The sequence below is a fragment of the Pan troglodytes genome, chromosome 16 (genome assembly GCF_028858775.2).
Source record: "Pan troglodytes isolate AG18354 chromosome 16, NHGRI_mPanTro3-v2.0_pri, whole genome shotgun sequence".
Taxonomy (NCBI): domain Eukaryota; kingdom Metazoa; phylum Chordata; class Mammalia; order Primates; family Hominidae; genus Pan; species Pan troglodytes.
Window position 1 is genome coordinate 93,032,819 of NC_072414.2, and position 23,403 is coordinate 93,056,221.

The 23,403-nt window shown below is 47.4% G+C and overlaps 1 protein-coding gene across 1 annotated transcript in view; it reads right to left on the reverse strand.

Annotated features, from left to right (window-relative positions):
• Positions 1-12,040: 12,040 nt before the first annotated feature.
• CHSY1 (chondroitin sulfate synthase 1) overlaps positions 12,041-23,403 on the reverse strand; it is a 78,943-nt gene continuing 67,580 nt past the window's right edge. Inside the window, 1 exon segment of the mRNA NM_001396069.1 lies at positions 12,041-15,389. Within this exon segment, the coding sequence (NP_001382998.1) occupies positions 13,797-15,389 (1,593 nt within the window). The 3' untranslated portion in view covers positions 12,041-13,796.

Below are 23,403 nucleotides of genomic sequence, written 5' to 3' on the forward strand. Positions count from 1 at the left end.
TCAATGGATCAGCTGGTGCCACCCAGATTGATAAACTGGCTCATCCGGTCTTGTGGCCACCACCCAGGAACTGACTCACACCCTGCACTGGATGGATCAGCTGGCACCACCCAGATCGATAAACTGGCTCATCCGGTCTTGTGGCCACCACCCAGGAACTGACTCAGACCCTGCACTGGATGGATCAGCTGGCGCCACCCAGATCGATAAACTGGCTCATCTGATCTTGTGGCCCCCACCCAGGAACTGACTCAGACCCTGCACTGGATGGATCAGCTGGCACCACCCAGATCGATAAACTGGCTCATCCGATCTTGTGGCCGCCACCCAGGAACTGACTCAGACCCTGCACTGGATGGATCAGCTGGCGCCACCCAGATCGATAAACTGGCTCATCTGATCTTGTGGCCCCCACCCAGGAACTGACTCAGACCCTGCACTCGATGGATCAGCTGGCGCCACCCAGATCGATAAACTGGCTCATCTGATCTTGTGGCCCCCACCCAGGAACTGACTCAGACCCTGCACTGGATGGATCAGCTGGTGCCACCCAGATCGATAAACTGGCTCATCTGATCTTGTGGCCGCCACCCAGGAACTGACTCAGCGCAAGAAGACAGCTCGGACTCCATTTGATTTCATCCCTGACCAGTCGGCACTCCCGGCTCACTGGCTTCCCTCCACCCATCAAGTTATTCTTAAAACCTCTGCTCCCCGAATGCTCGGGAGACCGATTTAATAATAAAACTCCAGGCTCTTGCACAGCTGGCTCTGCATGAATTACTCTTTCTCTATTGCAATTCCCCTGTCTTGATGAATTGGCTCCATCTAGGCAGTGGACAAGGTGAACCCACTGGGAGATTACACTTATACAAAGCGGAAATTTGGACACAGAGACATGAGTCAAAGGAAGACAATGTGAAGACACAGAAGATGGCCCTTTGCAAGCCAAGGAGAAAGGCCTGGAACAGACCTTGCTGGCTTGCAGACCTTCCCTCACAGCCTCAGAAGGAGCCCACCCTGCTGACACCTTGATTTTGGACTTCCAGCCCCAGAACTATGAGACAGTGTATTTCTGTTGTTTAAGCCAGAGGTACCCAGCCTTGGTACTGTTTTCAGCAGCTCTAAATCCCCTCTATTAAATGCCTTAGTGCTGAAAATGCCTGAAGCAGTCTTTTTTTTTTTTTTTTTGAGACAGAGTCTCACTCTGTCACCCAGGCTGGAGTGCAGTGGCAGGATCTTGGCTCACTGCAAGCTCCGCCTCCCAGGTTCACACCATTCTCCTGCCTCAGCCTCCAGAGTAGCTGGGACTACAGGTGCCCACCACCAAGCCCAGCTAATTTTTTTAGTAGAGACAGGGTTTCACCATGTTAGGATGGTCTCGATCTCCTGACCTCGTGATCTGCCTGCCTCGGCCTCCCAAAGTGCTGGGATTATAGGTGGGAGCCACCATGCCCGGCCATGAAGTGGTTTCCATTTCCCTCCCTAGATCCTGAGTGATAGAAATAATTTGGTAAGTCTTATTTCAGACCTTTCTGCAGAGAACTTAAACACCATTTGTTAGTTCCCTATTTAAGACTATAAAATTGACACCTACTCATTGTGAAAATTTTGGAGTTACTTAAGAGTATACAAAAGAAAATAATCACTTAGCATTTTTGAGGTTTTTCCATTCAGTCTTTTCTCTGTGGATCTCTGTAAATATATATATTCTCTTCTAAGCTGGGATCATAATGTGAATACAGTTTTATAACTTGCTTTTTATTCTTTTTACTATGTGAGCATTTTCCCATATTGTAGAATTGTCTTCAGGAAGACAAGTTTGAATGAATACAGAATATTGTACTATAGTTCAGTTTATGTTTTAACTCATTTCTTTTGTGAGGTAGCTCATAAATATAAAAGAGGCCATTAACATATGTACAGTTTAAACAATAATTATAACATGAACACCAGGTAAAGAAACAGAACAGGCCAGGAACAGTGGCTCATGCCTGTAATCCCAGCATTTTGGGAGGTTAAGACAGGAGGATTGCTTGAAGTCAAGAGTTTGATACCAGCATGGGCAACATAGTGAGACCCCATCTCTACAAAACAGTTTTAAAGTCTGGCCAGGTGCGGTGGCTCATGCCTGTAATCCCATCATTTTGGGAGGCCAGGCAGGTGGATCACCTGAGGTCAGGAGTCCTAGACCAGCCTGGCCAACATGGTGAAGCCCTGTCCCTCCTAAAAATACAAAAATTAGCCGGGCGTGGTGGCAGGTGCCTGTAACCCCAACTACTCAGGAGGCTGAGGCAGGAGAATCTCTTGAAACTGGAAAGCAGAGGTTGTCTCTGACTATTTTTATAAGAGCTGTTTTAAAGTTCTTATCTGCTAATTTGACCTCCTGGTTCATCTCAAGGTTTACTTCTATTGCCTGATTTTTCTCTTGACTATATGTTACAGTTCCCTGTTTCTTCACATGCCTGCTAATAAAAAGTTAATAGTCTTGCATGGCAGCCAGGCAACCAGCAGATCTTGGCAAGAAGTGCTAGAATTTACAGGGCTTGATGCAGAGTCCAGAGTGAGGATGGGAAGCTATGACTAAAACTCTGCCCAAGGCACTAAGAAAGGCTTGACTAAGAAGGAATTCTGAACATCATAGATGATCTGTTGTATAAGCTCTGGATTATGTTATCCTCCTCTGAAGAGTACTGATTTTTGTTAAATTCCTAACTAATCATCTTGATTTTTGTGGAGGCTTGGTTTTCACACTTTATTAGGGAAGGTCTGTTTTGTTTTTGCCATTGGTCTTAGATAAATATAAGACCTAGTCTTTGTTCCTAATATATAACCCTCTTGGGGTTTCAGTGGAAATCCAAAGGTGTTTATGAAGCCCCATATAACTTAGTGGGACTCTAACTCCAAACTCTGACTTTCTTGCAATGGGAAATCTCTGATTGGCTTTTTCCAGCCCCCCAGCAATTACTTTCTTCTGGGTTCCTTGAAGTCTCCCCCACGCAAACATGGTTAGGAGTTAATTGAGACTGAGAAGGGGGTTAATATGCAGACTTGGGAGTCCCACCCTTTAGTCTCCCTTCTTTTTGGGATTTCCCTCCTCCACTTCCAGCTACTCTGGCAGCTCTAAACCCCATCCTACAAGATCTCAAGCCAATAATAACGGAACTTTTTGAGTTCTAACTCCTAAGTGCTGTGGCCTAGAAAGTGCCCTTCAGGAAGGGGCCGTATAAGTAACATGCATCTCACCCAATGCAGTTCCTTTTTATCAAGCATCAAATTCTCTCCAGTTTCTACCTGATCTTCGTTATTCTCCAGGGCCTTCAAATAGTTGTTTCTTTTTGTCCTGGTGGTTGCTACTTTGTCCATAGTTTATAATTGCTATCTGTGGGAGTAGTCTGATATGAGCTACTCCACAATTCCTGAAACTAGAATCTTCTGAATACTGTGTATTTTGAAGAAAAACGATTTTACTGCATCTATATTGAATAGTATGTTTATGGAATCTTAAAAAAACCAAACTTTTAAAAGGCAGAGAAAAATTGAACAGGTAAACTATTTACGAGCTTTACAGTAAAACATCCTATTCACGGGGCTGCCATTTCTTGGTACCCTACCAGCAGTCTAAATTTAGGATCTTAAATCTCTCTGGCACTGCATGTCCCCTCTCCCGCCAACATGGATTTTGGAATAAGGCTGATCTGGTATGAATTTTGGATCTGCCATTTATTGGCTCCATGACCTTGGGCACGTCACCTGAGCTCCCTGACCTTCCAGTCCTCATCTGTAAACTGAAGTCAAGAATTCTGATCTCACAGAGACGGGGGAGCAGTAAATGAAGTAACTTATACGAAGTCCCTGGCACTCAGTAATGGTTCCGTAAATGTTAACTTTATGATTCAAGAGTGAAAGCATTCCGTATCTGTGAAGTCAGGTTCTTGTTCTTACATTGAAAGCTATTTGATTGTTTTCACCTAAAAACTGAATGTCCCAGGCTGTCTTTATAGAAATATCTAATTTTAGCTGTTATTTTCCTTTGGCAAACCCAGCTGAGAGGCTAGAACAGAAGTGAAGGGGAACTAATCTTGGCTGCACACCATAACCTACCAGACCCCCGGGGGGGCCACAAAGCTGGGTGTGCATGGGCTTGGCCAGCCTGGTGGGGCAGCAGGCACCCAGTAGATCAAGACACAGTCCCCAGCTGGGAGTGAGATCCAATCATGGCAGGTGGAAAGGGGCCCGGGCTGAGGGTTGGGGGAGGCACGGCTAAAACCCTGCCTAACATGCCCAGAGAGAAGGTCACATTGCCCCCGAATCAGGAAGTGCGCCCAGGGCAGCGAGGGCCGGGCATTCCAGGCACAGGAAGCCCCGGGGGAAAAGCATGGCTTCCAAGAAGTGATTGCCTGGCTTCCTCTTCAGGAGGAGGCGGGAGTGACTGGGGGGCTGTGGTGATGGGGTGGGGGCTGTGGAGAACAGATGAGGTCAGAAATACAGGCAATGCCGGTCAAGAAGGGCCTCAGCCCAGTTAAGCCAGGAAGTCTGGGCCTGAACCGGTTCAGTCTAAGTGGGAGAGTCCAGATAAGATTTGTTTTTCTTTTTTTTTTTAAGGAAGAGGCTGGACTAGAGGAGCAGGAAATGGGCAGGGCATGCCCTGTAAATGCAGCTTTGTCAAGAGATGAGGGGGTGGGAGGAGCATCCTAGGACCTTATCTAGGAGGGTTTGTGAGACCTGGTGACTCACGGGATGTGGGTCTGGAAGGAGTTCTGAGCAGCTGATGCTACCAGGTGGGGAGATAGTGGGGAGGTGACACCAAACTGAAATGAAGTGACAGGGGGAGGGCCAGCTTCTGTCAATTCTCCCATCAGTCTTGGGAGTTACTGGTAACTATGCCCATCTTGCAGAGGAGGAAGCTGAGCTCTGGCACATGGAACTTGTCCAAGGTCACACAGCTGCAGGCACACTGGCACAGGGCCTGGCCAACCGTCTGTGGAGTTGATCCAAACCAATGCTGTGCTGGTAAGTCCAATTTAAAAGAGAAAAAAGCCTGCTTTGAAGCATGTGCCATTTCTTGTGGTGTAAATACTCCCACCTCAGCCAATTCCAGTGGCCAGCATGATGTCACTGAATGTGGGGCTGGGGATCCATTTTCATGAGTCCCTAGCTGGCTTCAGACCACCACTGACTCCAACTCAGGCCAGCCTGGTTCTGAGGCCCCTTCTCCTTCCACAGTGCCAAGCACACAGCTCACAACTAATCTGGGTCTTGGTATTTGTATTCACTGCCCTTTACCCTAGTCTCTCATGGGTTTTACATATAGGTTGGTGTGTACAGTGGGATACAGGAAAATATCAGACAGTGTAACAGAATCACTCTCTCTCACTCTGCCCCCAAGCCCAGGCCTGCCCTGTCACTTCAGGATGTACAATTTAGTTAATTCTTCTGGAGCCATATTCAAGCATCAAGACTCCTGCAGAGGGACATTCTGCTGAGGGCTCACACGAATCACTGCAGCACGGTTGGATTTGGTTTTAGTGCTCACTGAGGTGGCTGCAGCTTGGCGAAACTCTGACATTAGCCATAGCAGCTACCTGCTCACCATTCAGAAGCCAAACACAGTGAGGTCTTGTCCCAAATAGGAACTGTGTTTCTGATGTCAAAATCTGCAAATGGATTCAATTTGCACAGCAGCTGTCCTCAAAGTTGGCAATTCGACATCCTCTCAGACAATTCATTTTAAGACAATGTGCAGTGTTTTAGTCCCAAACCTACAAAAGTCCATATGCATCCCATTTTCTCCCAAATCCTGTGGCCTGTGGATATTTTCCTTCTAACTTGAAACTGACTGCTGTGGAGGCATAAGAAAGGCAGATCCACGAGGCCAGGAAAGGCGGGCAAGCGGAGCCGCGTGCGGACAGGGCCCTTGTGTGGGTGAAAAGGGACAGGGCACGGGGGCAAAACGGAGCCATTCTGTGACAAACTCACCTCCCAAAGCCACTCAGGGTGGTTGGCTGCAACAGCAGCGACTCAGAGGGAAAGGCCACTGCACCAGCCCTCAGCTCAGGGAGAAGGCGGTGAGATGATACCACAGGGCATTAAGCCAGGGCCCCAGATCAGGTGTGACGTGGAAACCAAGCACGCTTCAGGGAAGGCCTGGCAGCAGAGACCCGACTTCTGGGCAGGCAGAGCAGTCAAGGCTGCCCAGCAGCTGCTGGTGGACCCTGGGAAACCAGCTGGGGCTGCACAGGGCCATCCTCTCCTGCCGAGCTGATGGAACACGTATGTCACCTCCTCCTGAGGATGCGGCCCAGATGGTGAGTGCGCTGACACCCGCCTTCGAGAAGCCGGGCTGCTGAGTTCCTGCTGGAAGGCACATCCTCTTGGTAGAAAGGCCCATCCCCAAATCTAATTTTAAAGAAGGCCCATGAATCATTATCGTAACTGCTCATTACCCAGGGGCTGTGTGGGGAGCTGCCTCAGACCTTTGGGCTGCTCTAGCCCTGGGGAAGCCGGGAGGGCATGTATTGTTAACAACTGCTCTCCTCGAGCCCACGACCCTCTCTCAGAAACCCCCAGCTCACTGCTGCTGCCCTTTCTGCCACGAGATGTGCCGCGTCTTCCCTTCATCACCTGATGCTCCTATAAAAGTGCTCATTCACAGCGTCCCCAGGCCCCTGGACTCCAGGCCACCCCACAGCCAAACATTATCTTCAGATCTAATAACGTGCCGTGCCTTCCAAGTAGCACAGAAACCATATAATGATAAATCATAACCAATATATATTTTCTATATGACATTATATAAAATATAATATCAGTCTTCAAAACTTGCCTAGAACATAGGTAAAGATGGTTAGTAATTCCATCTATGCATATCCCAATGTATTCCCATCTGTTTGCAAATGTGTACTTTTCCCACTAGGAAATCACTCCTGGCTGCCCAAACGGAGGCCCGGTGCCTCTGGTCATGTCCACATCTCGTCCAGCGCTTCCGCTGCCTCACCAAGTCTGGAAAGAGCTGCTCTTATCTCAGGCTACCCACTTCCACTCCACGCCCCTGCCTGTCCCATCTCTTGGAATGAGCGCCAGCTTCCTGGGAGTGGAGTGTACCTCATTCCCAAACAGGCCCTCTGTCTGGAACGCGCCTCTTCTCGCTCCCTGAGTCATCAATAAATCTGTCTCACTTTGTCCTGACTCAAGCTTTGCAGTCACAGAGTTGGGTCTGCGGAGTTGCCATTTTCACAGGATGAGGGATCCAAGACACTGTGCAATATTCTCACAGTATTTCTTAAAGGTCATTTCACTTTTCGGGCTTATTTTTAAAAAGGTTTTATTGGAACTAGCTAGTAGGTACAAAATGTCAACGTTGACCAAATAAAACAAAACGCCAGACGACTTAGTGTTATGTCAGAAATGGCCAAGTCCCAAAGTCCCTCAGCCCTGGAAGAGGATGATCCAAAGTACGAAAAGGGTGAAGTGGAAAGATGCTCCCTGCATCCTGTGACTCAGGATGGAACCACGGGACGCTGGAGATGGCCAGCAGGAGGGAGACGCCCATTTGTAGGAGAGAAGGCAGCCTTCCCGGGCAGTCTCACAGGACCAATGTGTTTTAAATGGATGGAAAAAAAGCAAGACGTCAAATTGTATGGTACGTGCACCCTACATCAAACGGTACCTACCACAGCCCCTGACGGGAACTCGGCAGAGTGGGAACAGGGTGGTACAGAGGAAGGGCCTGGTCTTTCCTTTCCCTTCTCTACTTCCCTATATGGGTATCCTCTGCTGCAGTTACATTGTTATTTACCATGGAAGAAATAGAATCCGTTCAAAAATCCAAACTGCAGGCCGGGTGCAGCGGCTCATGCCTGTAATCCCAGCACTTTCGGAGGTTGAGGCAGATCCATCACTTGAGGCCAGGAGTTCAAGACCAGCCCGGCCAACATAGTGAAACCCCGTCTCTATCCCGTAGAGGGTTTCAACATAGTGAAACCTTGTCTCATTTTCATAAAAATATGAAAAATTAACCTGGGGTGGTGGCACATGCCTGTGGTCCCAGCTACTTGGGAGGCTGAGGCACGAGAATCGCCTGATCCTGGGAGGTGGAGGTTGCAGTGAGCCGAGATTGCACCACTGCACTCCAGCCTGGGCAACAGAGGGAGACTCCAGAAAGAAACAAAAACAAAAACAAAAAACAAAAAAACCCCCAAAAATATCCAAAATGCTTCCTTCACAACACTAATGGGATCATTTGAAAGTGCACTTTTAGAAATGATTCGTTTCTAGCTTCAGACCTCGGGGTGTGCCCAGGGCTTCTGAGGCTATAAATGAAATTCCCCTTTCTGAGCTTTTGCCTAAAACTCAACCCAAACTTAATTCAGAATGAATGAATCTGAAGGTAGCCCTAAGGCTTGGCTAGAAGCATTTCTTTTCTCCAGTAGGGTCACACGTGGAGCAGCGAGCGAGGCATGCGGAGGGCTGTGGCGTGAACCAAGGGGATGAGTGGCAAGTTGGCGAGGGGAAGGGGGCAGCGGCAGCTCGGGAGCATCGCCGACTTAATTGTGATGGAGAGAAATTCATTACAGATAAGCCAGCTTCATTTAAGCATTTTCCAGAGCTTGCCCAACCACTTTGCTATTAAGTGATTTGATCAATTTCTTATTATATTTTCTCATTAAAAAGCGGTCAGGCATAACCGACTACTCTTACAGTTTTAAAGGAAATGTAGCTAGAATGTTCTTTAAAGGACATTTCATTTTTGCCTGTATTAGTAAGAAATGAAGACCCTCATCACTGAAACATCATGAATGGTAAATTCAACGTATGAAGAAATATCTGACAAAAGACATTAAGTGGTTTAACTGCACTGATGACAAGCCAGCCCCTAATCTGTTTGACATGATCGTTTCTGGTGAAAATCTACACCCCTCCCTCACCCCTACACCCCTGCAGAAAACCAAACCGAACTCTGAAGCATCTACTTTCTACTGGAAGCCATTCGAAATGAGTTACTGTAATTTGATCCATTGCATTGTAACCTTTACATTTTCATTGCATTTATAACAAGTTAGACTAAGAAGATTTGGTGCAAGCATTTTCATTTCAAGCAGAACAGAAGGGGCCATCTTTCAAGGGTTTAGCAAGCACAGCGGGGCCCACCGCGGCAGGTAGCAGCCCTGTGCAGCCGCTTGAGCTGACAGACCACCCCCCCTCCAGCTGAAGCACATAAGCTCCTTTGCAGCAGAGATTACAGCAAGTTATATGGCAGTAATGCAGCCTAATTCCCCAGGGTGGGCGTCTGTGCAGGCACAGGGAGGGCTGGCCCTTGGCTTCCTCCGTGATGAGGGCACAAGAGGAAACCTTCCCACCTGGGGCCTGGGCAGGCGCCCCTCAGTGCAGTGGGCAGGTGTGTCACCTTCCTGGAGGATGGGTCTTGAGAAACGAGACCCTAACAGCAGGGAGAATGCCTCTGAAAGCCGCTGGTTCCCATAACCTAAGTGTTGTCCTTACGAGATGGAGTGTGGTGCCGGCAACACACTAGTGTGTACATTTGACTCGGTGAACACACTGAGTAGTGAATGGAGGTGGCTGCACGAACACCCAGACCTCTAGGTGATCCTTCAAGTGCATGGCAAGGAGGCAAATATGACAATCATTTTGCTCAGGTCAACTGCTATGTAGATGGCCAGTGAGCGCTCTGAGCCTGCTGGGCTGGGGGGAAAGAAACCCGTGTCCACTTCTGGGCTCAGTCAGGGCCTAGGCTTTGATGCCTTTGTGAAATAGCAGGGAGGGGCTCAGACACTTTGCCTATAGGAATCAATAACTCATCAGCAGGGCCATGAAGGCGTGTTGGGGCTGGGGAGGGAATAAGATGAGACATCCGAGGGTCAGAGTTCCTTCCATTATCTGAACTGTCAAAGGGCCCAAGCTGCGAGTTCACAAGCGCCCCCTCCCTGGCCCTCACATCCCGGAGTGGAGGGAATGTTCCACCTTCGCTCCCAAGGCCTGCCTGCTTTTGCAGCCAAGAGGGACCGTCTCATGACCTTGTGACACGTGGCGTCTCCACAGAAGGCCTTGGGATGCTAGGCCCACATCCACGCTCCGGTCTCATCCCAGCCCAGAACAGCAGTGCAAGGAAGTTGACCCACCTTCTGGAAGCAAGCTGCAGGTTCCCCTAGTCTGCCAGTGCTGTCTGCCCCATAAGGCTCTCCTGGTTCCACTCCATGCAGGGCCCCTGGCATCCAACCACAAAGCCGGGATCCCACTGGCAACCCCTCCCCACACACTTCACTGGGTCATGAAGCCACATCCATCTTCTGCCCTGAGGCTCCCCGGCAGGGTCCTCATGCCCAAGAGAGAAGGAATTCCCTCATTTGTGTGCAAAGTTCAAAAATGTTGTCTATGCATCTATGCACACAGCTCTGCCTTCCTGGCCAGGACAAACTTGGTGGCTGTTTGTGTGAAGTCCTGAGCTAGTGCTGGGAAGAAGGAGGGAGATTCCCCATCATGCTTTTGTGGTTGTGCCCTTCTCCCCTTCTTCGGCCATATTACACGCCACGATTTTAACCTACTGTCCACAGGAGTCACAGAGCAGGAAGCCACAGTGGAAGGGCTAAGCAGGAAGCCCCCAGAGATTCAGGGGGAAGGGATTAGTTCCAGGCCCAGCAGGGGCTGCAGGTCTCAGCCTGTGCACTGGCAGGAGTACTCAGTGCGGAGGATGGGAGGGCACGCCTTTGGCAGGAGGCACATGTGGAGACGGCGCTGGAGGGAGTAGGGCAGTGTGGTTCCCAACACGCCAGGGGACCGGCAGGAACAAGAGCCCCAGGCCTCGAGGGGCTCTAGTGAGACAGATACTGCCACATGGTCACAGGAGGAGGCCCAGCTGTGTCACATCCCACAGAAGGGTCCAGGGTGGCAGCGAAGTGGACAGTGGCGTGTTTCAGCTGCGTCCTGGGAAATAGGTTGTCCAGATGGAGGGAAAGTGTGTGGCAGGGCCGCAGACACGGATGCCCCCACGACTTGGGGCGCAGCGGCTGGAGGAGGTGCCCTGTGGAATGGGGGATGATAGACGCAGGGACAGCAGCCAGGCTGAGGAGGGCCCGGGTGCCCGTGGAACTGCCGAGTCCACCCTCTGGGCAAAAGAACAGCACCAGGTGACGGAGGAGAGTGGAACCTGGAGGCCAGCACGCGGAGGGCAGACACGCCACTGCCAGGGCGGGGAGCTAGAGGAGGGGTCCGGCCGCATTTCTGGAAATGGAGCCTGGAAGGGAGGCAGTACTTCCATGAACACCAACACTGCTATCAGGAAGAGGCACAGACCTGATCAGGAGTGGGAGCAGGGAAGGAAATGGCAGGTTTCACCAAGGGTCACTGAAATGCTGGATGCACACTCAAACGTGTCACTCACACCACGTCCCAATTCCCCAGTTTGTCACTATGGTAAATAGGAAAGCATTTATAATACTTTGTCATGAAGATGCATATTATGCTCTTCCTTACCAAAGAATAAAAATGTCTCTGCTTTTTTCTCCAAGAAAAAACTAAACACTCCCACAGAGTAAATGGCAATTAGGCTGAATTACGGCAATTCTTGCTGTGAGTGCAATGTCATTATGCTGGGACTTAACTGTCATTACACTGTAAATATACCTACCCAGGGGCAATGCTTGCCCACATGAGCTTGCTACCTTGGCATCAAAGATCTCACTTCTTTTGACTCTTGGGTTATATTGCAACTGTGTTGATTTATCCTCTAACTAGATTGATCCTGGAACCCCAAGTTGTGCCACAGCCCCACGCCGGGCACTTGTTAAAATGCAGATTCTATGGGGCCTAGGAGGGGACATTTCTATCCAGGAGCCAGACAGGGCCCGGGCCCGGTTTGAAGACCTTTGTTTTGAAGAACGTGGGGTCAGTGAGTTGACGAGGAACAAGGACGAGCTCATTTGAGGAAAAAACGGAAGGAAGCACTTGAAACCGGGTTTCGTTTCACTCCCAAACTGCGGTCCACAGAAGCATTTCCCTCAAATAACTTGAAAAACTTTATGAATCGTGTTTAAGTTTTTTACTCTCCAAATGTAATACAATTCTTCAGCTAAAACAGGAATAATGAGACAAAATGGTTCTGAAAAGTACAATAGAAAAATATTGTTCACTGGTTTATTTTTCCAAATGAGCATCAGGCTATTTACAAATACGCAGCCCTCCAATGACGTGTATTAAAATGGCAAGTCTATCACTGTTTGAAATCTAAATGAAAACAAATTTATTAAGGCACGTTTGATCTGAGAATTTAAAAAACTAACTTTCTGGTATAATGACAGATTCATTTCACTTTTGTCCCCAAAACACATGAGCACCAAAATTGTCAAAGAACACTTAATATTTAGTAAAACAGTAAGGAATATAAAAATTAAGGAGGGGAAAAAGCGTTTCCAAAAGGAAATCTTTGGAGATCGGTTTACTGCAAATAAAACAGACTAAACACACTCCCAATACACATAAATAATACTAACAGGTACTCAAGAAATGGCAGAGCTCTGAACAACAGATATTAAATAAATTAAAGGTATTTCAGATACAAAGGATAAAACAAAACAGTAATGAAAGAATGAAAACCATCTCCACCCACATAACACAGACAGGATGGAAGGAACAAAACTAAATACATTTTTCCCCCACGTTTTGATTAGGGGGTGTGTGTGTGTGTGTGTGTGTGTTTCAGTCTGTGTACATCAGATTTATTGTAATAATTCATCTTTCTCATTCTAAACATTAATATTTTACCCTTTAAAGAGAAGGGTCAGGAAGAGAAAATGCCAAATCCTTCTTGAAATTTAATGCCAGGTCTATTTAGGCCGAATGAACTACCATGAGAACAGCCACATCCCTCACTGTGCCTTCTTCACGCCCCTTGCTTTAAAACCTACGTGGCCAGCTGGGCTTGGTGGCCCACCCCTAGCACTTTGGGAGGCGCAGGTGGGTGGACCGCCTGAGGTCAGGAGTTCGTGACCAGTACGGACAACATGGTGAAACCCCGTCTCTACTAAAAATACAAAAAAACTAGCTGGGCGTGGTGGTGTGTGCCTGTAATCCCAGCTACTCGGGAGGCAAAGGCAGGGGAATTGCTTGAACCAGGGAAGTGGAGGTTAAAGTGAGCCAAGATTGCGCCACTGCATTCCAGCCTGGGTAACAGAGTGAGACTCCGTCTCAAAAAAAGAACAAAACAAAACAAACAAAAAACCTACGTGGCCATGCTGAGCAGAGTACCATTGAGGGGAAATGATCAACTCTGGAAAGCTCTCCTGAAGACAATGATGAAACAGCTATTATCACATTTCCTTATCTTACAACTGGAACATGAAATGGCTTTAAAACAATTGTAAAAAAAAAAAAACAAAACACAAAAGGTAGAATCTGTGGAATGTTAACAATCACAACAGAACATTTACCAGAGTTACAGTGTTTTGTTACAATAATACTTTGCAGGAATGTTCACGTTTTCTGCCATAGGACTGGAGCAAAGGGTCTCAAAAGAAAACATTTTTTTAAAAAAGTTTTGTTCATCAGGTACATTTCAAGTCAAAGTTAAGCAGGTCTGCTACATAATGTTCAGCAAGAAGATGTGTTCAAAGGCAAACATTGATCACATTCTTGTTCAGAAAGCTCAATCTTAAAGGAGTCCTATGTAAGAAAACCACTTGTAAAATATATCCTTGTATACGGACTTCAAAAACTGATCATACAAAAAATTTTTGAAAAATAAATTAGATAATTAAAAACGTCTTTTCCAGCAAAGCTGGGCATTAGGCTGTCCTCACTGAGCCATTATTATTGCTGCTTTTACTGTAACTTGGATCATTTTTTTCCAGCCACATCTCAGCCAGCTGCTGTGTGGACCCATAGGTCGATGCTTTGGACCCCAAGCACATTTTGTACTGTTTGGGGTCAAGATTGGGATCACAAAAGACAGGATGGTGGACGTGGACTACTCCTACTTCCTGGCTCCTAAACGTCTTCAAACCTGCCTGGACAACCTTGTTGAAAAGGTCCACATCCTCCAGCCCCCAGCCTTGGATGGAAACATCAAAGCCACCCACTCGGACAAGATCTCCCTTATAAATACACGTGATGCCAAACCCATAGTTTCTCCAGAAGCCAGTTTTCTGAGTAAAGGCAAAATGGTTGTCACTGGGAACTTTCCCACTATAAACAATCTTTGGGTCATACTGGCTGAAGATGATTGGAAAATATATTTGTTGGCCCAGAACTGTATTTGCTCGACATCGCTGAAGGAATTCTGTAGTAAACACGAGGTCGACGTCGCAGAAGAAGAGCAAAGATTCATTGTTAAACTGGGAGGATCCTACTTCCAGGGCCAGGGCTCTTGAAAACTCTCCAGACACAGGCAAAATCTGCATGTCGGCTTTAGGGTACTTAACTCGGTAATCTCTCATCAGTTCAACTTGTTTGGCCTTGTCAGGGTTGGAGTCAGAATTGAAAAGCAGAACCACGAGCTTGACGTTCTGATTGGGGATAAGACACGTCTTCTCAAAGTTTCCCATAAATCTCACAAACATGTCGAAACGCCCAGACAAAGGAATCAGTATGTTTATCTTTTTATCTTTGGGTTCTTTGTGCTCACTCTTCGACCCAGGGAGCTGAAAGGGGACGAGCTTCTTCAGGGAGTTTGAGAGAAAGGACAAGGATCCAGATTCCTGATTGATCCTCTTGGCCAACTCCTGTGCATCCAGCTCCTCATGCTCCACAAACTGGATTTTGCTGAAAGTCTGCTGTAAATACGCGTGCCTCCTCACAGGGACCGTCATTTTCTTCCCTTTGTGCTTTTTGTACAGAAGCAGCAGGTCCAGGATGTACTCAGCCCCATACATGGGGTTCACCCGGCGGTAGCCGTACTGGATCTCCTTGAAGTCGATGACGCGCCCTCTGGTCTTGGCGTTGGCATTGATCATCTCCATGACCTGCATGACAATGTCGTCCAGGGCTTCCCTCTGGGCGGAGTCCATTCCTCTTCGCGGGGGCTGGCCGTCAACTGCCGAATACAAGTATTTTCCAGTCAGAAACTCCCATTCCAGAATCTCCTCTCGCTGGCGGGGCTGAAACCTCATGAAGGAGGGAGGGATTCCCAGCTGGAGGTCCTCTTTATGAATTTCTGTGTTGCTGTATTTGCTCATCAGGACAATTTCGCGGTGCAGCTGTATTGTGCGATGGCGGAGCTCGGCTATCTTGCGGCTCAGCATGTAGCTGTGGAGCCTGTACTGGTAGGGTGGGTTTTTGTTGGGGTGTAATGTGATAGCTTGGTGAATTTTACTGTTATGGAGATCTCTAATGTACCCCTTTTTGTTCTGCTCATAATTCTCATAAAAAAGCTGCTGCATCTGTTACGGGAAAAAAAAGAGATCACAAATTTAGTATTGTATGATTGAGTGCCAGCACATGCTAAAGAAAATGCAAATATTAGAAATGTTTCTGAATGGACCACAGCACACAAAAGGCCCTAGATAAGGCCCGATCAACAGCAGTCCAATGTGGTTAGAAGAATTCACAGATAGAAAAACTGCTTAAGGAAGTAACGGTTAATAACCAAAGTTGGCCAGTATACTTTCACAGGCAAACAGAATTATGAAAAAGTTGTCCCATAATGAAAACATATAAAATTGAGATCACAGTGCACCACAGGAGCATGCCTGAAAGATAAAGCCACCCCCATCCCACTACGCCTGTGAAAGGGACCCACAGAGTCATGCGTCCCGGGCTGAAGACCTGAAGAGCAGACCCTGCGGCTTCTATCTGTGGGAATAGACTTCCTCCTGAGAGCCAGAAGAACTCCAGGCAAACAACCTGAGCGAAGGAGTACCCTGCTTCCAGGGAGCTAAGGGAAAGGAAAGCCTATCAGAGGCAGGAGGCGGCCTGGCCCTGCGAGGATGCTGTAGGGATGAAACAAGGCTCTGTGAAGTCTCTGGAAGCAAGCACACGCTGAAAACCCTCTTCACGCTGCTGGCCTCCTGTGTACGAGGAAGGTACCCCTCTCTCAGGTCTTCTGTGGAGGCAGGAGCGGGCCTGCTTGCTCAGCACGGGGTCTCCGGCACCAGCACGGAGCTTGGTGCCTGGGGGATCAGAAAATGCTGGCAGATGGGAAACATGCAGGACGCACAGGGCTCACCATTCCACCAACTCTGCCTCCGCCCCGTGGCGCAGGTTTTGGGAGAGCATAAGCTTACGGGCCATCAGCCAAAATGGGTTCCCTCAAGTTAGGAAGGGAATGTGCCTAGTGCCTCAGTACATCTGGGCAAGGAGATGAACGTTTTTACAAAGCATGTTGGAATGCAGAGTAATAGTTTGCAAAAAATGTTCAGTGAAAGCATTTGAGGTTGGTATCTGGTAAATTAGTCCTGTTTCTTTCAAGTTCATGGTTGTTTTTTGTTCATATTGTTAAATACTAACTCTTGGTAAGGGATGATACGCATTCTGGCTGACTGGTTTATTTGCCTCCGGACAATCATATGCTGACTTTTTCCTGAGCCACTGCAACTACCCTAATAGCAGAGAAATATAAATGGGCACTTTTATACCTTACTTCTTTTTCTCATAAGGTAAAAAGTAAACAGGGAGCCGGCATGCCTGCCAGGCCCCGCACAGAGCTGGGGTCTGATGAGGGCTGACCTCTACCTCCTGGGCACCCGTGAGTCCGGTCTTAGAGCAAGAATTAGAGCAGAATTACAGCTCCTCCAAAGCGCCGCCGCTGTTTCCAACTTTCCTTCCCACACCGCTTCTGCTCCCCACATGGCAGGTGCACGCATGGACTTAGCACTGAAATCACTCCCACACTGTGGCACACTTTTCTAATTAATTAGAAAAGGTGGTGAGGTTTTCTGCGGGGGTAGGAAGCAGGGCCTCCCTAGGCTAGGAGGAGAAACTCTGACTCTGACCCCCATGCAGCACACAGGGCACACTTTATATGGAATTTTACATGCCCTTTCTGCTACCTACTATCAACTTTACTATCAACTACAGGAAAGCAAATCTCAAACTCTTGTTTTAAATAAACTGAAGCAAAGAAGTAACCTGGGGCTTGCTGGGAGAAGGCAGTAAGCGACTGGCACTGGGACTCCTTCAAGCCCTGATGGGCGGGCCAGATACAAACAACATGAAGATAAAGGCCCTGCCACAAGGCTTGGATGAACCACGCTAACTTATCTCTCTTTTTACTTTGCTCCTTCTGTGGGTCACAACAAAAGAAGCCTGATGCACTTCCTGCCCAAAGCATCCTTACTGTTCACTTTCTAGCTGGGCTGATTCTTGGGTACAAACGGCAGGGCTACAAGGTGGCAAATGTAATGTGGGGACTCAGAAGAAAGGTTGAGAACGATTATTTGCAGGCTATAAAACCCTGAAGCAAATATAGTCATTTTCCAATCCTGTTGGGGCACTCGGGGACACAGCAGTTACAAGGACCTGCTATGGTGCCTCAGAAGATGCTCCCAGGGTCTGGGAAGCCATGCTTCCTGTTCCACCAAGGCCAGCCTTTGCAACGTGACTTAAGTAACTGCGCAGGCCACCAGACCCCACTGCTGACTGCACCTGACGATCTCATGGTAAGGAAGGCTCTTCCACGGCAGAGACCCACAAGCCCACATGCTGCCTAACTGAGAGCTAGCACAGTCATGACTGTCTGCTGTATGATAAAAAGCTAGATGACAATTCCAGCAGAGATTCTATATGGATTTGTTTCAAGTATAAATTGCTTCCATTTCATCTGCTCATAATTTCCAAATTGTTAACAATGAACACGAAGAACCATAATATCGTTTGTGGAAGGTCTCTCCATTTCCAAGAGTGTAAACACACATTAATTTGGCCTTACAAGCTGCCTTCTACAGTGAGGTGAGAACAGTCTGAAGCATGTGCTGTTCCTTCTTTGCCCTGCAGGAAGCTCGTGCTGCCAATTCCATCTCCACATGTATCTCCGACCCTTCTCTCTCCAGCCCCACTGGGTCATGCCACAGGTTCCCCATGGGTCTGCTTGCAGAATTCTGTTCCTCCCTCAACAGTGCTTCAAGACAGTAGCACAGAGGTATTCTTAGAACACACATTGGAGACTTACGGCTAAACAGGAGTGGTGGAACTCACATGATTTTCTCCTCTCTTCCCAAATACAGTGGATCCTTGAACGACGTGGGGGTTAGGAGTGCCGACTCCTCACGCAGTCAAAAACCCATGTATGAGTTCTGACTCCTAAAAAACTTAACTGCTAATAGCCTACTGTTGACTGGAAGTCTTACCAATAACAATCAATAACACATCTTTTGCATGTTGTGTGAATTATATACTGCATTCTTACAATAAAGGTAGCTAGAGAAAAGAAAATGTTATTAAGAAAATGGCATGGAAGGAAGAGTAAATACACTTACAGCACTGTATGTATTAATACTGTGAGTTTACATTGTCTGTTTACAAGATCAATCGTCTGTATCTGAAATGGATGGGCCACTGCAGCTGCAGACCTCAATCTACAGTACCTAGCAAGCAATTCATCTTTTTCTTGTAATGTCATGACTTTTCCGTTTCTTGGGAGCCATTCAGCATGGTTAGTGGTACTTCATATGGGTCCCACGGTGTTATTCGAGGTTCACAGTATTGCACTAAATCTGATGAAAAATATAAGAACTGCAAGAGATCGCTCTTGACTGCAATATGCAATTTTCTGGAGCGATGAACTGTTCAGGCAGGGATGATTAGTGTCACCCAGCATTTCAAGCCTATATTTGCACCAGCTGAGCTCACCACAGTGGCAACAGGAGGAAGCTATGAAGTCACTACAGGAGTAGAGTATGTACCACAGTTGTTTTATACAGTTATGACTGAATGCTGCATCTTAGTCCTCTGGCTTTACTTCCTTGATAAATACATAACTCTGAAGTTTAGTTTTTCCAGAAATTACACCCAAGCACAAGGTGGTGAGGTGCAAGTCTGATAATGGGGAAATGGAAATTGGGGGACTTGAGCAGGACCCTGCCCTCATATCCCACTTGCCTCCCAGAAAACTTATCCCACTTCCCACCCGACGTAGGACCCTGCCCTCATATCCACTTGCGTCCCAGAAAACTTATCCCACTCCCCACCCCAAGCAGGAAACCGGAAGAGTCTTTTGGATCAACTGAACAGTACCATAGATAGTTAGAGTCTGCCAACAAAAACATCAACCAAAAAGCTGGTTCATTACAGCAAAGACACTAGTTTTAAAAGCCTCTGCTACACAGCTCCTGGTCAGCTTCTCAATGCTTCACTCTTAATGAAAATCAACAGTCAAGGATCATCAGGGCAGCTGAAAAAGGGTTCCAAATGGGAATGATGAAAATAAAACAAAACAAAAGCAAAACCCTTGGTGGAACAGAAACAACGCAGTGAACAGAAGAAAAACCCAACAACAAAAACAAAAAGCTACAATATAGTCAAAGGGAAGACAGTGCAACCAAAACAGAATATGATAAACACGAAAATCAGAGGAAAAAACCCTTGAAACCAAACACAAGACAGCAAAACAAAGGAGTAGAGTTTGAAGATAAAACTGAAGAAATCCCTAGAAGATCATAACGATAAAAAAAAAAAAAAACCAGACAACAGGAGAGAAAAGTATTCATTCTAGGAACAAAAAGCACACAGGAGGGAAAACAACAATATAAAAAAATGGATCCAGAATTAAGGGAGTCAGGTGCCTGGGTTAAACTCTAAGTATCCAGTATAAAAAGTACAGTATAAAAGTATCCAGTATAAAAACTACAGGAAAAAGCAATCTAAAAATTTCCACAGAGGAGGAAAAAGGGCATATACAAATAATCAGAAATGGAAACAGCACCGGACACAGATAACACCACTGGGAGCTGAAGAACAATGCCTTCAAAAGTGGGAGGAGTGGAAAATTATTCTCAGTGTAGAATTCTCTTCCCAAACTATCCATCAAGTGAGAAGAGCGAAAGATGTCAGACACTCAGGACTCAATTTCACCTTGCATCCATTCCTTCCCAGGAAGCTCCTGAAGGATATATGTTCGTCTAACGCAAGGAAAGAAAGCTGTAAAGAAGATGACAGGATCCAGGAAACAAGACGCATGGGCCAGAATGACCATGCAAGGAGGCACCACACGGACAGCCCTGCAGCAGCTGCGGGAACACGTGCAAACAGGGGAGGGTGTGGGTGCTCACTGCCTCCATCTCCAGAGTCCAGCTCAGTGCTCTATATATCGAATTCATAACAAGTGAGGCCTTTAAACAGAGCAAGTATGGAGAAATTGTTGAATGACATCCATACAGAAGGAAACAGCTGATGAGGACAGACACGATATCTTACACACGGTAAACGGCATCCAAGGATAAGGCTGGGCTCCTCTGGCCAGGATGTGTTTTAAAACGCAAAAATCAGTAGCATATTGAAAGAGAAAATATATACTACTCTGGAGAGATGATATAGTGGTCACCTTTTTTTACTCCCTAGACCAAATATGACTGCACACTTTATTCCTGGCCGTCCATACCCCACACAGGGAGGGCGGGCCCCCATGGGAGGCCTCTACATGACTGATTACTTCTCACACACCCACTAGGACAACACGTCCCCACACATTTTCAGGAATCCATTTCACAAAATGTTTTAGAAGCTGCTATGGTTGTTACTTTCACAGAGTGTGTGTGCTAAGGGGGTGAACATGGAGAAAAGCATTGACTAAACAGGTTGGTAGAAGCTGTAAAACAGACTGAGGGTTTTAAACTACAGTGAAAGTTGCTGTAAGTACCTTCCAGCTAAACTCTACAAGTTTGAAATAAATGTGTTACATATATATATAAAAATTTTTTTTTTTTTTTTTTTGAGACAGGGTCTCCTTCTGTCATCCAGGCTGGAGTGCAGTGGTGTGATCTCAGCTCACTGCAACCTCCACCTCCCAGGGAGCTGGAACTACAGGCATACACCACCACATACAGCTAATTTTTGTATTTTTTTGTAGAGATGGGGTTTCACCAGGTTGCCCAGGCTGGTCTTGAACTCCTGGGTTCAAGCAATCTGCTTGCCTCGGCCTCCCAAAGCCCTGGGATTACAGAGGTGAGCCACCGAGCCCGGCCATTTTCTTTTTTTAATGAAAAAGAAATCTGTTGTAAGATAAAAAGGTGTGTGTGAGTGGTGCACATGCACATATGCTTGGGGGAGAGCCCCTGAGAGAAAGTGAACTTAAAGCCAAGTCTATGCCCAGACTGGCTGGTGGCCCCTGCTCTGTCCCAGAGGAGTTACTTTTATTAATTTATTATTTATTAATGTTGCTACAGTATAGAAACAATTCAGACAGAGAAGTTCCTACCTGACAGACTGGGTGGAACACATACCTGTAATGATCTTTAAAAAAATCTAAACTGATGTCAAGGAAATAGCTCTCCCTTTCTAAAAGAGGGTGATGCGGGTTTAAGCAACAGGTGAGCAGACACTCTGTCACAGGTAAGGACGAGTACCTCCACCTTAACCAAGACCTGCCCAAATGGGCTTCAGGTGGTGCCCTTCAGCCAATTTCTGTACAAAGCCTTGTCATAAATGGCTTTAGTGTAGAGGTAGGGAAACATTTCCTTGTTACCCTCAGCGTGTGGAATGGGAGATGGAGAGGCAGAAATCAAATATGCTGTCTTTAGAGCTCTTTAAGAACAGGAAATGTGAAATATAATGCAAAGCAAAAATGTCAATGAGATATTAAAGCCAGGTTAGGAAAGAAATTCATACATCATCTGTGATTTCTGAATGGAGCAGGAAGGAAAACCTAGGGAAGCCCTGACGGGCCCCACCAGGCTCCAGGGCCATGGGGCCTCCAGGCCAGCCCTTGCTCTGAGTGTGAACACCGTCCACGGAGCACCCTCCATCCCCCTTCCCTGTGAACGCCCTCCACGGAGCACCCTCCATCCCCCTTCCCTGTGAACGCCCTCCACGGAGCACCCTCCATCCCCCTTCCCTGTGAACACCCTCCACGGAGCACCCTCCATCCCCCTTCCCTGTGAACACTGTCCACGGAGCACCCTCCATCCCCCTTCCCTGTGAACACCCTCCACGGACCACCCTCCATCCCCCTTCCCTGTGAACGCCCTCCACGGACCACCCTCCATCCCCCTTCCCTGTGAACACCCTCCACGGAGCAGCCTCCATCCCCCCCATCCCCCTTCCCTGTGAACGCCCTCCACGGACCACCCTCCATCCCCCTTCCCTGTGAACACCCTCCACGGACCACCCTCCATCCCCCTTCCCTGTGAACACCCTCCACGGAGCACCCTCCATCCCCCTTCCCTGTGAACACTGTCCACGGAGCACCCTCCATCCCCCTTCCCTGTGAACACCCTCCACGGAGCACCCTCCATCCCCCTTCCCTGTGAACACCCTCCACGGAGCACCCTCCATCCCCCTTCCCTGTGAACGCCCTCCACGGAGCACCCTCCATCCCCCTTCCCCGCCTTCCCAGGTAGCCCTCCCATGTGACCACATCAAGAGATCTCAGTGCTTCTGGATGGAATCTTTGCCTCTGTGGCAATGCGGCCATTTGTACTGAACTTTGGGATCCCCTGCAATGTTCTCCTCGAAATATATATATATATATTTTTTAACCTCACCAGGTTTCCAGTTTCTCTGCTGTGATTTGGCTTTTCCCTACTTCCTACCTTTCATTTTTCTTTGAGGATGCGTATTTAAGAGGCATGCTGTGGGTGAGATGAAACTGAATCATTCTGCTCTAGGCACATCAAGGAGAAATGCTGGTCATTAAGCGTTTAACACCTACATCTCCAACCATCTTCCTGCTTTCCCTCATATTATGGGCTACGTCACTGCTCACCACCAGAATGCCATTAAGTAGGAAACACACAGGTAACATTTAATTACTGAGCTCCAGGCAATTTCCTGCATTCAACAGGAAATTGTTGAAGTCCCTGACCCTTAAGTAGTATAGTCAGGCCAGGCATGGTGGCTCATGCCTGCAATCCCAGGAGTTCCAGACCAGTCTGGGCAACATGGTGAAACCTTGTTTCTACCAAAAAAAAAAAAAAAAAAAAAAAAAATAGCCAGGGGTGGTGGCACATGCCTGAGGTCCCAGCTACTTCGGAGGCTGAGAATCAATTGAGTCTGGGAGGTGGAGGTTGCAGTGAGCCGAGATTGTGCCACTGCACTCCAGCCTGGGTGACAAAGTGAGACCCTGTCTCAAATAAATAAATAAAAATAAATAAATAAAACGTATAGTCACATGACTAAATTGCAATTTTCTTGTAACAGAAATAAAGCTACTATTTCTCTGGAAGAAAGTTTAGAATATAACAATTTCAAGAATAAAGCTGTAAGACCTTGGACAAGCTACTTGAATTGATCGAGTCTCAAGTT